Source organism: Cuculus canorus, chromosome 1 (assembly GCF_017976375.1).
Source record: "Cuculus canorus isolate bCucCan1 chromosome 1, bCucCan1.pri, whole genome shotgun sequence".
Classification (NCBI taxonomy): domain Eukaryota; kingdom Metazoa; phylum Chordata; class Aves; order Cuculiformes; family Cuculidae; genus Cuculus; species Cuculus canorus.
In genome coordinates this window covers 159,387,931-159,402,370 of record NC_071401.1, presented here as the reverse complement: position 1 = coordinate 159,402,370, position 14,440 = coordinate 159,387,931, and the positions used below count along the sequence as shown (strand labels likewise).

General features: G+C 37.4%; 1 protein-coding gene across 4 annotated transcripts in view; it reads left to right on the top strand.

The window, feature by feature from the left end:
- The window catches only part of ZFC3H1 (zinc finger C3H1-type containing), a 43,557-nt gene extending 30,294 nt beyond the window's left edge, over positions 1-13,263 (top strand). For all 4 annotated transcript variants that reach the window (XM_054068120.1, XM_054068114.1, XM_054068107.1 and 1 more), the window contains exons 24-35: positions 1,756-1,993; positions 3,032-3,137; positions 3,215-3,413; positions 3,879-3,973; positions 4,955-5,065; positions 7,076-7,180; positions 7,272-7,437; positions 8,164-8,264; positions 9,417-9,518; positions 10,115-10,154; positions 12,250-12,312; positions 12,438-13,263. In XM_054068120.1, coding sequence (XP_053924095.1) covers positions 1,756-1,993; positions 3,032-3,137; positions 3,215-3,413; positions 3,879-3,973; positions 4,955-5,065; positions 7,076-7,180; positions 7,272-7,437; positions 8,164-8,264; positions 9,417-9,518; positions 10,115-10,154; positions 12,250-12,312; positions 12,438-12,575 — 1,464 coding nt within the window. In that variant the 3' untranslated portion in view covers positions 12,576-13,263. The remainder of the gene's footprint in view (positions 1-1,755; positions 1,994-3,031; positions 3,138-3,214; positions 3,414-3,878; positions 3,974-4,954; positions 5,066-7,075; positions 7,181-7,271; positions 7,438-8,163; positions 8,265-9,416; positions 9,519-10,114; positions 10,155-12,249; positions 12,313-12,437) is intronic.
- Positions 13,264-14,440: the final 1,177 nt, after the last annotated feature.

The window sequence follows — 14,440 nt, the reverse complement described above, 5'->3', positions numbered from 1 at the left end:
ATGGCCTAGACCACTATGTCTCAAAAGAATTCCCAGGGAATTGCTTTATTACTTAATTTCTGGTAAGCTGTAGAACACTTTCGTGCAGTGAAGGGCGTATAAGAAATGTCTTGCCTGAGGTACTCATATGTTTATTGCTACAGAATGACGAGACCTGTAGTTCTTATGAAGGCAGTGTGATGTTACCTGCTCCAGTGTGATGTTACCTGGAGTAATGCCCTGCTCCAGAAATTATAAACCCTTCAGTCAGACTTCCTTTATCCCATGAACTCCAAAGTCTTGGAGTTATCACAGGATTTTATTGTAACTGCAGAAAGAATTTAGGTCACTTACTGTTCTGTAGTCAGTGGAATTGGTGGATGAAGGTGAGAAATCAAATACTGACTTATGCTCCTACTGTGAGAGCTGCTGTAGTTTCAGCTGCAGGTTTTTTTTATTCCTGCCACGAGGTGGCACCTGCTGCTTGCTGAACCCTGAAATGTCGTGTGGTTTATGGTCCTAATGTTTTTTTCTAGCTCTAGTTTAAATAATGAAGTGCAGTGCTGTGTTGACTTTTTCCAAAAGCTATTTGGAACACAGCAGTACTGATAAATGTAATTCTGAATGTTTGACTGAATTAACAACAAGAACAGAGGGAGAAAAAATCAGTTTGTGTCGAATTGACATGGAAGTCTCGTGTATATGGAGGAATAACATAGGTTGGTTTCCCTTACCTTTCCCCAAAGCATCATCAGAAAACCAAACTTTTTTATATTCATCTAAAATGTGTAATTGTAAAAAGAATGACTTGAGGAGAGATTAACTGTATTTCAGAGAAGATAATTTCTAAGTGAACGATACTTCCAAGTAAGTAGCAGCGTGTCTTTTTGAAAACTGGAAATAAATTTTCTGGAGTAAATATTTTGAAGGATGAATAGATGAAATGCTTTTGAAACTTTAGTTTTCACCTATTACAGGACATGTGTCCTGCTGAATTTTGTATAAATTTGCAAGTACTTTCATTCCCTTGAAAGTGAATTCTTTGTACTGCATTTATCCAGAAAAATGTTGGCAAGTCATTACCCATGAAATTCTGTTAGGAGCAGTTGTGTTTAGACTTTGTCTAATTGCGTGCTCTAATGATTTGATTTGAGACCTGCCAGTTTAACTGGGCTGTTCTAGTTTTGCTTGTGACTGGTAGGAAAATTTGAAGTGGTATTCTTGTTTGCAGTAAAGTTTCCAATAGATTTTTTTTAAACAATAACTCTAGAGAAGTGCTTTCAGTATGCTTGGATGGCTCTAACTAGTAGCTGTATGACTAGAACTTAATAAAATTTAAAGAAAACAAAAAGAACCCGAAACTCACAAAACCCAGTAGGATATGGCAAACTGAATTAAACTTGTGAATGACTTGTCTTCAGGCAGAGCTAATCTATTATTTATATGCAACTGGAAGTAATTGTCACAAGAATTAACCAGAAAAATGGAACACATGTTGGACATGTAGGTTTTCAAAATCTGTCTCTGTTCAGTTTTCAAAATAAACTTCTATGTTTTTTCTAAACTTGTTAATAGCTATTATGTGTATAATTTGAATACAGCTATGCATTCACACAAGCCGAATATAATCTTGATTGATATCAAGAATTAGTTCCTACCTTTTCTGTGGAAAAGATTTGGAAATATTAAAAATTATTCTTCCCATTTCCTTTTTGCATTGTTAGATCTTAAAGATTTAATGGTTGAAATACTTCATATTTCTTTTAACCTTTACAGAATGCATTAAAATCAGCAAATGAAAAGATACTATCGGAACGCCTTACTGTAAGTGACCGTTGCTTGGCTTGGCTGGCTTACATACATCTAACTGAATTTGGCATTCTCCCAGTCAAGTTCTATGATCCATCTAATGCAAGTCCTTCAAGGATCGTGAACAAAGAGCCATTCTTAATGCCATGGCAAACAGTTCAAGATGTGAAGACCGATCCTGATATGCTGTTAGTTATGTTTGAAGGTAAGATTAAGGAGGTAAACTACATTGTTCATTTGTTTATAAATCAAGAAATATTATCCAACTTTTGGAATTTCAAGGTAGTGTATTACTGCTGATGACTATGTTAAGCCATTGGGATTAGTCCGGTGAGTATTTCATCTTGATTTGAATGGAGCAGTGAGGAAAGTCCATGTTCTCAGATACTCAAGACACACATGCTTTGAGGTTTTTCATGTGTGGTGCCAAGCCATAGATTTACCTTGATAGGATGTAAGAGTTTAGAGAAAAAGAACAGTGGTTTGTGACAGTATGACGCTGCTAGTTTTTTCGGCCTTACGCAAGCATAAAGTCAAGCTTCTGTTGTTCTCTTGCCTTTCCTCCCGTCAGTGGGATGTGTGAATAATTTTTTTAGAAGATGCAAAATGAAGATACGAGGAGAAATTGAGTTCGTCTTGTGACGCTGCCAAAGATAGACTTTATAATAGCATTGTACAAATGTCAGTACTTAGCTTGTTAGCCAGCAACAATATTGGATTGCCACTGAAAATCTTTTCCTGCAGATGGTAATGCAGTGTGGAAATACTCAAGGATAGGTTGAGTAGCTCAGCCGTGGGAGTGAAGGCAGTCTTAACTGTGATATTGAGGTGTTTGTTATTGGGTAGTTGTTTATTATGCTGAGAAGAAAAATATCTGATGTTAGCTTTTGTTTCAGTAGCTTTCAGCAGCTACTCCAGAAATCCCAGAGTCTAGTTTTAAATATAGTGGTATACTGCTATGTGTAATGTGGCTTTAATATTTCACTGGTAAGATGTTTCCTGGTTTTTAAACGAACAAGAAAGGTAATTTTTGAAATATTCCAGGATGATAAGTGTTAAGAAAGCTTTTCCAAGATGGTCATAGTCCTTTTCTTGATAGCTTGCAAAAGCAGGGTTCTCATAAATATCTTTCCACATTTACATATTTTCATTTTGTTAAATGGGACTTTAATTATATTAAGGCTTAAAATAACTTCACATTGCTCGAAGTCTAAAGGCTTGATTTTATACTTTTATTTTGAAGATGCAGTCAAAACGTGTACTGATGAAAGCCTTGAGGCTGAGAAAAGAATAGCTATCTGCTTTCCTCTCTACAGAAACATGATAGCTTTGCTGAAACTTCTTGAAAGGTATGTTGTTTCAAGACACTTTTAATTGGAGTAATCTGCTGTGCTTTTTTGAAAACTTACCTCTACTTTTCTTTAAGGTGGGAATCTGCTACAGAAACTTGCAGGTCGTTATTGGAGCACTCCCCTAACAACTGCCAGCTCTTGGAGAGTTTGGCCACCTTGTATTTGCAGATGGAGCAGAGTGATAAGGCCTACGAAGTGTGGATTGCAGCATTTGAGAAGAATCCTCAGAATGCAGAAATTTTTTATCATTTGTGTAAATTCCTTGTTTCACAGGTAATACTGCACTCGAAACCTCATTTTGTTGATCTGCTGGCTTTAGAAAGTTTGGGGTTTGCATGTGGCTTCAAACACTTATCAGAGCCATTAATCTTCATGGCATTTTTTGTAATGTCTGTTTCACCTTTATGTAGAAGGGAAAAAGCGAATTGGCAAGATTAGGGATATGATGAAAGGTAGTCAACAATGTTACATAAAATCATGAATTTATAGTTCACATTAATAGCCTTACACAAGAATAGATGTTAACAGTAAACCCTGTGATGTTTTAAACTTTTTTCTGCTACTTGCCGACTAGCCCAGTTTGACTGCATTCTTAAGAGAATGAAGATAATGGAGCATTGCAGAGATAGACACACTACTTGTTATTTATTGAGCTTGAATTGTTCTTGTCATTTTCAGGTTGATGTCTGATCTTTATTTTTTTTTTTTTAATTTTTAAAAAATAAAACCCCTAAACAGGAAAGGTCAAGCAGTATTCTTCCTCTGTTGCAAGATTTTGTGGCAGCTTTCTTTGAGAATACGTGCCAAGAGCACAATCCCATGGATCTCTTAAGGTACACTTAGGATATTTTTCTTTCTATGAAATTTTGCTAATACTGACATTTTCATGAAAAACAAGACAGTCTAGAAATTTTAACCTTCTCTATTTTTATCTTGGCATGTTTGGCTAAAACTTGCTTGAATTGTGATTTGGTCATTTTGAAGTGCTATACTTGTTGTTTGTGCGTATACACTAAACTGTGAAACCACAAGCATTTAAAGATAGAACAGCCAGCAAGTTTAATGTCTGGATTTGGGGAATGGAAATCAGATGTATGTATGCTAAACTTGGTAGGGTTTTTTTGTTTGCTTGGTTTTGGTTTGGTCCTTCCCCCTGCCCTGCCCCGCCAACGCTAGGAGCTTAAAATTGCATACGTGAATGTAGGCACTAGCACAAGGCCTTGATCCAGAGATCCAGCATGCTATTAATCAGCAGACTACTGTTGCTGAAAAGGCACAGATTTGTATGTAGCTTGCTACTTTTCTTCTCAAGTTTTAGCACTTAATTGAGAGACTTACTGGTGTTCTGAAATATGCAAGTGCCCTATAGTCAAAACAGATGCCTCTGAAGGCCTTCAAAGGAAGACTTTCTGTGCTAAAGCTTGTAATACAGATGAGACTTTGAAATGTTTTTATCTCCAAGTTACGTGTTAGATTTTATTCCTGCTTACACTTGTATGCGTTGAATTTCAGCTAACTGTAGATAGATGATTCATTGTACATTACTTGATGTGGCTTGAGGAGGTCAGAGTCTGAAATTTCAAGCAATGTTTAACTTTGTGTGTAATGAAGGAGTAAATGCTTTCTATATAAACTATTTCTGTATTTCCATTAATGTTTTCTGTATAAATTATATCTTGAGCTAAACTAAAATTTAGGAGAAGTGCATCTTTTTTAAGAGGTCACATGAACTGGATTTTGGAGCTTTTACACCCACATAGAACTCTTTCATGTAGAGGGATCTTCTGTTTTACTAGTACTCTTTTCTCTTGCAGATATCTCTTGAATTTTCCAATGCCAATTGAATTTACATCACCCCTCTACAAAGAACACCTTACAGACGATGTTGTAAACCAGCAAATCCCATATCTGTGGCAGATCTACTGGTGAGACTTTCTAAAGTGTTTCTGAGAATCGTCTATTGTCTGAGTAAATTGCATTTTCAAAAGCAGAACATTTCTTATTTGCTTAAGGGTGTCACTTTGGTGTCTTTCAATAAATGATCTACCAGATCTTAGATCTTAGCCTACCTGGCTGCTGCATGACAGACAATTTTGTGAATTGCATGTCAACCTAAATTCTCCACTTGAGAAATCTTTCAGCAATTCTGCCCTCTGGGAACAGTAACAGGTGTGTTCATCTCACAAAATGACACTTTCTATTAGGTGTTTTCAGGTTGCTACTGCTAGTAGTGGTCTTTCATCTGACGTTCAGTCGTCTCCCTTTTATGGTCATTCTCCCATCCTGTTTAACTTTGTTTGGCTCTGTGATCTCTGCACCTTCCTTGATTCACTGTTTCAGCTGTTTACAGAGCTACTATCAACAAGCTGTGAAAGCTGGAAGTAGCCACAGATGTCCCGCTAGCAAAGTAATGCAGCAGAGTAACCTTTTCCTTGGCAAGAGACTGCAAAGTTGGCAGATCTTTCTCATGTACACACAGTCTATTTTTTGTTTTTTCCACCATTCTTTTTGATTGCAGCAATATCCAGGGTTGGTAAGGACCAACGTATTAGCTGTGTATAACTTATTTGTATAACTGAGATGTTGCCGTAGGCTGTTTAAGAACCTTACCACTCCATGGTCTAGACTTGTCCATCTTCAAGTAGCCATTTGGCTTATCAGATAAATAAAGGGACAAAGGTGATAATGCTTCAGATATCGAGTCAGAGCTCCTCAGAACTCCTTCAGCACTGTTACTTGTAGTTTTTAAATGGTGGAAGTATTGATGAACAGGTAAAATGTATGATTTTCAAGAGAATTTATATAAGGTTTAGATTAAGTTAGCACCTGCTTCTACGAGGAAAATTAGTGCTCTTGAAATAAGTGCCTAAATTACTTTCAGAGCTAATAGTGTTTCTGTGATTGAGTTTTGCTACAATAAATGCTTAGGTATTTGGGCCTGTGTATCTCTCCCTTTTTCAGGTACAGAGAACAAAAGACATAAAAGTTCACTTTTACCCAGTGAAGATAGATTGGGAAAGCTCAAGGATGTTTTACTAGGAAAGATCAGTGTGTGTGTGTCTACATACCTGTATGTGTGTACGCAGTCATGCACACACTTTTTACAGAAGCAAATTCCTGGTTTAGTTTGTAGTTCTTGGGGAAAGCAGGAGTAGAGTCAGGCACTCTGATTATTTGCCCTAGTCAAAAGAGTTCCATGGCAGAATAGCACTGTCAGCCGTATCTTATTTCGCGTTTCTGTACTCCTTGCCTTCATGAGTGGTTCTTTTCCTCCTCTTATGACTTACTGATCTTATTTTTTTTTTTTTTTTTAACTTTGAAATAAGGATTGTTCACTTTCTCTTGGTCAAAAAGCATGCCTACTTACATCTTTGAGGTCTGCTATGTTGCTCTGACCATATATTTCTTTGAGGAGCTGTAGAACAAAATTAAGGGTGTTTTAACTATTCTTGTCAGGGCTTTTTTTCCTGACATGATCACCGTATTTCTGCCCTAGATCTCTAGCAGTATTTGTTTTGCAGCACTAATTTTGTTGCCACAGTCAGATACCATTTCTCAAATGTTTTTACTCCAAATGTGAAATTCTATTTTTCTGGAGCTTTCTAAATGGATACTCAAGACTTTTCTCCTTTTGTAGCAGTCAGAACATCCCTATTATAAAGGTTATTAGAAGGGTACTTTACAGGAGTAGAAGACAGTAATATTTCATTTCTATTTCAGTGAAGAGCCACATTTTGAACCATCTTTTCCTTACCTGCATTTGAGACATACCCGTTTTAATAAGTTGACTGATAAATTAGTCCATAGCGCTGCTAAACTGAAAACAGTTTTATCTTGCATCTCTGAATGGGAAGTTCTTCGTTGTTTCCTACTCTTAATATGTAAGAACATGCACTGTTTGACATTCAACACTTTCTAACTTTTAATATAAACAGTTTGTGCCAGTCTATTCATGCAAGTGTTGGTGAAGCACTGGATGCTTATGAAGCAGCGCTGGGGGCAGTGATGCAGCAGGAAACTGTACAGAACATCTGGCTGGAGTAAGTTCTTAAGAGAGGAAAGCAAATTAATCTCCAAACTATTAAGTGAAGGCTATCAGAACCATCTTTTTTCTTTTTTTTTTTCTTCCAGTTACCTTGTTTTTATCAATAGCAAAGTTGTCGGATCCAATAACAAAGTTCAAGAATTCAAGCTTTTTACTGACCTAGTGAACAGATGTCTGGTTACAGTCCCCACACGATACCCGATTCCTTTTAGTACTGCTGATTATTGGACCAATTATGAGTTTCATAATAAGGTAAAAATGTATATGGACAGCTTTAATTAAACAAGAGACTGACCTTTTACCAGGTACCTGTAGTTTACTACTCTGTAGTTCACTACTTCAGATGCAGTTTTAGTAGTATATGAATGCTGCAAGCAGGAATTAGTAGAGAAAAAAAGAAGCATCTGAGAAGAGTAGTGTTCTGAGCAGAAGACTCTCTAACAGTGACCTTTTGGTGTGAAAGGCAAAGAGAAAACTTATTATGGCATGTTTCAATACTGTGAATACAGCATCTAGTGACAAACTACTCTTTCCTAGAGAAAAGAGAATATGTGTAAGGGAAGGAAGAGGTGGTTGAGCAAAAGCAATCTGGAGAACTGTAACACTGGCAGATGGAAACAGTATTGAAGCTGTCAGTTTTGATCATAGAAATTACAGTGGTTAAGAAGCAGAAGTAATAAAATAGGAGTAAATACAATTTGAGCACTCAGAATAAAACTTAGAAATCCTGGGCCCCCTCTTGCTAACATTCAGCACATTTCTCTCCACTTACTAAATGCAGGTTAGGACTGAAATATGTGGTGTTAGCAGCCTGACAGTATACAAATTTCTGTACCCTTGAGGTATAAGTTTTTAGTTGGTAAGAGCTGTAGGTGGCAGCTCACTTTAGTCATAATGTTCATAGTTTGTCATTCCATTATGCTTAGCAAAATTAAACAGCTATAAAGTGGATTCATGTTTATAATTCAAATTCTACAGGTAATTCTTTTTTATTTGAGCTGCATTCCAAAATCTCAGCATTCCAAAACCTTGGAACGGTTTTGTTCTACTATGCCTGCTAATCCTGGACTTGCACTGAGGTATGTAAAAACCCTGTTAATGAAGGGAAACAGCTGGTTAATGTAACTACTGTTTTCTTTTGTGCAAGACATGCATGATTTGCTTTCTGCTACAAAAGTAAAACTCTTCCTCCGTTATTGCATGTTGCTTGAGGCATATTGTGCCTTCTTACATCATCTCAAACTTTCTTGTATTTGATGTTTTTATCCTATTCTGTCTACAGAAAGGTTATAATTACATAGCAATTAACTCTGCACAATCAGTACAAGTGGTCAAAATTTCAAGTGTGTAGAAAAACGTCAGATACAATAAAATCTTGTTGTGACTTAATAATCTGTTAACTGTATAGTTCCAACACAGAACAGATAAAACTGGATGCACCAGTGTGTAACGTGCTAGCTTAAGCCTTAATATGACACTTATTTAGCAAAGGTAAACCATTCTTAATTTAAAAAAAAAATCTTATGGGAGACTAAGATAGTTAATGTAAGCATCGCACTGATTCTTGCTTGAACAGTATTTCAGAATGTACTCTTCCAGGATTTGAGAGCCCACCTCTTGTAACAGACTCGGTTGCAGTTAACTCATGAATGTTTGATTGAATAATTTTGAGAAGTCCCCAGACACTTACTGTTAGTCATCAACAGTGATCCCAAACCAAGACTTTGAATAAGTGTGTGTGGTTGGGAGTGCGGGGAGACTGACACATCCGCCTTTAGCATGTTAAGGTTGAATTGATTGTGTTTTAAACCAAGTTGCGATTCTGTCTAGATGGGACTTCATTAGGCGGTGTTAATACTACATGAAATGAGTGAGCAGAACTGACCAAAAAGTTTTATGTCCTAGCCACATGACTATAAAAGTAATTGGCTTCCTTCTGAATATGCCTTGTGCATGCTAGAAATGGACATTGTATGTGCTGAGAACATATCATGTCTCTGATTTTGCACTTAAGTTATTTTCTGGAAGTGTATCTTAACTTTTTTGTGTTTTTGTTCTGAGAGCATGTTCAGTCAATATTATACATGGTGGCTTGTGTATTTTTCCTACTAGCAACTCTTTGCTCAGATTAGGTATAATACATTTTTTGTGTAATGCGTTTGTATCTTTGGATTGCTTTTCTGTTCCTAGTGATTAGAGCAGTGTTCCTTTCTCATGAATGCCTTTTACAGACTGCTTCTGCGATACTGGGAGGAGAGCAATGTTCAAATTCTGAAACTGCAAGCCAAGATGTTTACATATAATATCCCAACATGCCTGGCCATCTGGAAAATGTAATGCAACAGTCATACATCTGTTTTCATAGATATTGCTTTTATTTATAAGGTTTACATCACAAAGGTAAATCTGAAATGTCCTTCCAGTTGGGGCTTGTACTGGAAGTTTCTCTTTCATTAGCTTATTATTTAAACAGTAACTGTTGGTTGCAACAAACAGAGGTACTGTTACTTCTTTAAAATGAGAAATAGAATTTCCCTCTTGGGGAAACTTATGTGGATGTATATTATGCAGATAAATGTGAATGATGTATTTACAAGTTGCCTTTTTAATTCAACTATTGACTTCTGTCTCCCCCTCTCTACCCTCCCCTTTATATATCACAATAGCAGTAATCTCCATTATCCAGTGATGCTGAACTGATCTTTTTCTTCAGTGTTTGTTCATAATGGGGAACCACTGAAATGTCTTGCTCATGTAAGGTTGTTTTTAAAAAATGGCTATTTTTCTTTTCACTGTAGATTAACATCATTGGAAATTAGTCAGTTTCTTTTTAAGGAATCTGTAATTCCATTCCACAGTCAGTATTCTGCCACTAATTGAGTTTTAAGTCATTCAAGAATAAATATTTTTATATATTTCTTTTCCTCAGAGCCATTGCTGCCGAGTGCTTTCTAATGGGACAAAGAGAAGTAAGTCATCACAGCTTACTAAAATGAGTAATTATAAAATTCTGTAAAACTTTTTATACCGTGGCTTTATTGAAAGCATTCGTTATCTCATAAACCCAGGATTTCTAAATAGTTGAAATTCTCTGTGTATAAACACTGAACCATTTGCCTCAAGGTAGAATGGATTAAATCATGAGTATTTGCACGTACTGTTTGTGTGTATCTTTCTCTTACTGGGGGGGCTGTATTCTTCTGACACTTTCGTTCTTTCTTTTTTTTTTCCTAAGCTAGAGGAGATTGCTAGCACTTAAAATACAGTAGAGGGAAGGAAAGAATCTTGTGCTGAAGATGCTAGCAACTATCTTTCTATCTGTACAAGTAGTTGGAATGGTGGCTCTGCCAAACCAGTTTATGTAGAGAGTTCAGGTAGTTCCTGACCACACCAAAGACCTCAGTTCTTTCTCTCCAAAAATTTTACCATTGGTACTTTGAGGAGGGATTTTTTTTTAATCACACTGTATGCAAATACAAGTGGGTTTTGGCACAGCAATAGTCACTTTTCAGTTCAAACAGAATGGATCATCCTGGTATTGTTGCTGTCGCCTTCAAAATATTCTTCTGCCTATGGGAAGATACCATGTATTGGAGGGATTGTGAGGCCCTGGGTTTGTGACTTGCCACTTGTTTGTGGTGGTTTTGATGGGTGTTTTCTGTATCTTATTTCGACATATTTGGAGTGGCTGATTTTCAGCATCCTTTTTTTCTGTCAGTAGTCTCTTTGAAACAGTATTAAAACTTTAACTGATCCATAATGGGTAGCATGGCTGTTGTTAGACTCCCGTATGAAATCTTCTCTTTCCGTTTTTTACTGTCTCCTAGAATGTTTAAAAAGAACACTCCCCAAGCAGACAGTTATTTTGTTTGTAAGATCAAATAGTTCAAAGTCAGGAGATATCAAAGGCATAGTTGGCTATTCAACCTTAATTCTGTCTCTGTGATGATGATTTGGTGTAATCTGTAATTAGTCACAGATCCCTGCTTCAGTCATTGTATTAGATGGACTACATTCTAAGGCACTGCCTATAGTGAGACTGCTGACTTAAAAGATCCCTGCTTTGTTTGGTGAGAAAGTTAGAAAAATATATTTCAAGTCAGTTAAAAAGAGGGTCCTTAAAGGAAACAAACCAATTAGAATGAAGGCACATGTAAAAAATTGTAGGTGGATTACACACTGAAAAATCATTGTCGTTTTTTTCTGCAACTCCCTGGTTAACAGTATGGTGTGGAGTAAAATCACTTCAGGAGGCACACACAGTGCCATTGGGATGTGTGTTTACAGCTGTGTACCCAAATCAGTGACTCTTCGGATAACTGGATTTTCTAGTAAGCAAGAGAGGATATTGCCTTAAAAGTGGACTGTGATACAGATTCTGGATTTCCTGTTCCTGGAGCACCCATCCTTTGTTCCTTTCAGCAGCTCATGTAGAGCTTTGCTAGAAGAATATAAAAATGGGTATGACTATTTAAAAGGCCAACCAATACCTCCCCTAATGATTCTCCAATTAAAGTTTGTACTTTAGATACCAGTACTTGAAGGAGATTTGAGTAAATGCTTGCATTAAACATTTTGGCCCTCAATATCCAACCATAAAATACAAACCCCATTTTTTCTTTATAGAGTTACAAAGGCATACTGATTGTTGAAGCACAGATAAATGCTGAAGGAAAAAAGCCTATGAAACAGTTATTTTCATTACAGGCTTGGTATGGCATTCAATAAGCAAGACCTTGAGACTACACATTGAGCGATCTAAGAGAAATACTCAGTAAGCTGCTTCATTCCCTGAGCATGTTCCATCCTGTGCAATGAATGAGGCAAGAGTCATGTGAAGAAAAATTGAATGTCCTCATGTAATTAATCATGTGCATACAAGTGTCAGAATTAAGGTCAGACATAAACTCGCCTTTGCTTTTAGTAGCAATTCAGTGCTTGACTTAGAAATTTTTTTTCCAAACAGCTTTTAAAAATTATCGCAAGAGATGTTTGTGCTTCAAAACACTTGTTTTTTAGTGCACAGAATTGTGCTGACTTTTAATGCTTGTTTTTATCTTACAGGTCCATCATTTATATCAGAGAGCCCTTCAGAAGTTACCTCTATGTGCATCACTGTGGAAAGATGTAATGTTTTCTCCTTATGATTCAGTTTGAGGTTTCATATAAATTTTCTGCATATCCCATATCCATAGATGTGGTGATGCTCAAGCTCTGGCTAAATCTTATATCTGCTTCCCCATCTCTTACAGCAACTCTTGTTTGAAGCATCAGGAGGAGGTAAAACTGATAACCTGAGAAAACTAGTTTCCAAGTGCCAAGAGGTTGGAGTCAGCCTAGATGAGCTTTTAAATTTAAACACTTACAGAACAGAAAGCAAGAATCACTGAACGCTGGGCATGGTCAGCCGTAAGTCGTATTAAATGCCAAAATCAGTTGAATGATTCTTCAGGCTGATCCATGCCTAAGATCTGTGTAAGGCAGATGAGTATTGCTGAGCATATCGAGTCTCCAGTCTGCTTTCCTTGAACCCGGAAGCAATTAACATGACCCTCCTATGGAAAAATGAACTCCCTGTCTGGCCTTGCTTCTGGGCCCTGCCTGAATCTCATAACGTCATGTACGTAAGTATAGTTAATCAAAATGACAGACATTATTTTTTTATATTTTCTTTTTATTTTCTGTTTTCTTTGTTTTGGTGTTCCTGATTCACTTGACACTCTCACTGATGCCTGAGAGATATGTGTTTGGGATTAATTTACTGGGCTGTGTTTACAGTAAAAAGCAAGTAGTCCATTGTGGGTTTTTCCTTTTTTAAACCTTTTTTGAGACTTTTTCATTACAGGATTTAAAACAAAAGCAGCCGCTCTTAAGGAAAGTGTAACTGCCGTGGCCACAAGTATGCTTCTTGCACTTGAAGGCTCTAAGAGGGTTGCTTACTGCCCTTTTCTGCATTGGACTCACGGCAGAGACTATTAAACTTGAAGATTAAAGAAACTATTGCAAATGCCAGTGCATCAGAACCTAAGAGTGGTCAATTATGTGCAATTTTTTGTAAAGAAATTTTAATTTATAATAAAGTTTAACAGTTTAAAGAAAGCTACTATTGATCTGTTTTGTATTGGTACTACCTTGTAGTATTACAGGTGTTTCTACAGAGATTTTCAATACAAGCTGACCTTCTACAAAGGAAACACTGTTGTCTTCTGTCGTTTTGATCAAGAGGGAGGGCAATATCATCGAGCTCACTATTGTGGATGTAGAAATAACTACATCTGTAAGGGTTTTTCTTCCTCTTATGTTAGGTACACAGATGTTTGTCCCATAAGAAATATTCCTGTCAAAAATACCCCATCAGCAATGGAAAGTACATTTTATACTTTGCCCTTTTCACCTTAAATGAAATGGGGCCTTGCTTCCCAAGTCTCTACATGTACATTGCAGAGAGATACTGTCAGCCCATTGAACCAGTGATGGGGCTGTTCACAGAAGTTCTTTTTTTTTTTTTCCTATCTGTGTCGAATCATGTCAAAAGATGGTTGTAGGTAGTACCTTTCAGATAGGTGATTTGTGAAGATGCCATGAATCATGCAATTGTAAAATGGTTTATGTTGGAAGCGACCTTAAAGATTATCCAGTTCCAACCCCCTGTCACACCCGCACACCTTCCACTAGACCTGGTTGCTTAAGGCCCTGTCCAGTCTGGCCTTGGAACACTTGCAGGGAGGGGCCATCCACCACTTTTCTGGGCAACCTAGTATAGTGCCTCACCACCCTCACAGTGAAGAATTTTTTCCTTATCTAATCGGTATGTACCTGCTTTCAGCCTTTCCCTCTCATCCTGTTGCTCCATGCACTTGTAAAATGTTCCTTTTAGCTTCCTTGTTGGCTCCCTTTAGGTACTGGAAGGCTGCTGCAAGGTCTCCCAGGAGCCTTCTCCAAGGTGAACACCCAAAACCCTCTCAATTTGCCTTCATACAGGAGGTGCTCCATCCCTCTGATCATTTTTGTGGCCCTCTTCTGGACGCCCTCCAACAAGCCTGTGTCCTTCCTGTGCTGGGGAACCCAGAACTGGACCCAGTGCTGCATATGGGGTCTCAAAAGACGAGTAGAGGGGCAGAATCATGTCCCTTGACCTGCTGACCCTGCCTTATATGATACAGGCCAAGGTATGCTTGGCTTTCTGAGTAGTGAGCTTTTCATCCACCAGTACTGCCCAGTTGTCTTCGGCAGGGCTGCTCTTGCTCTTTTCATC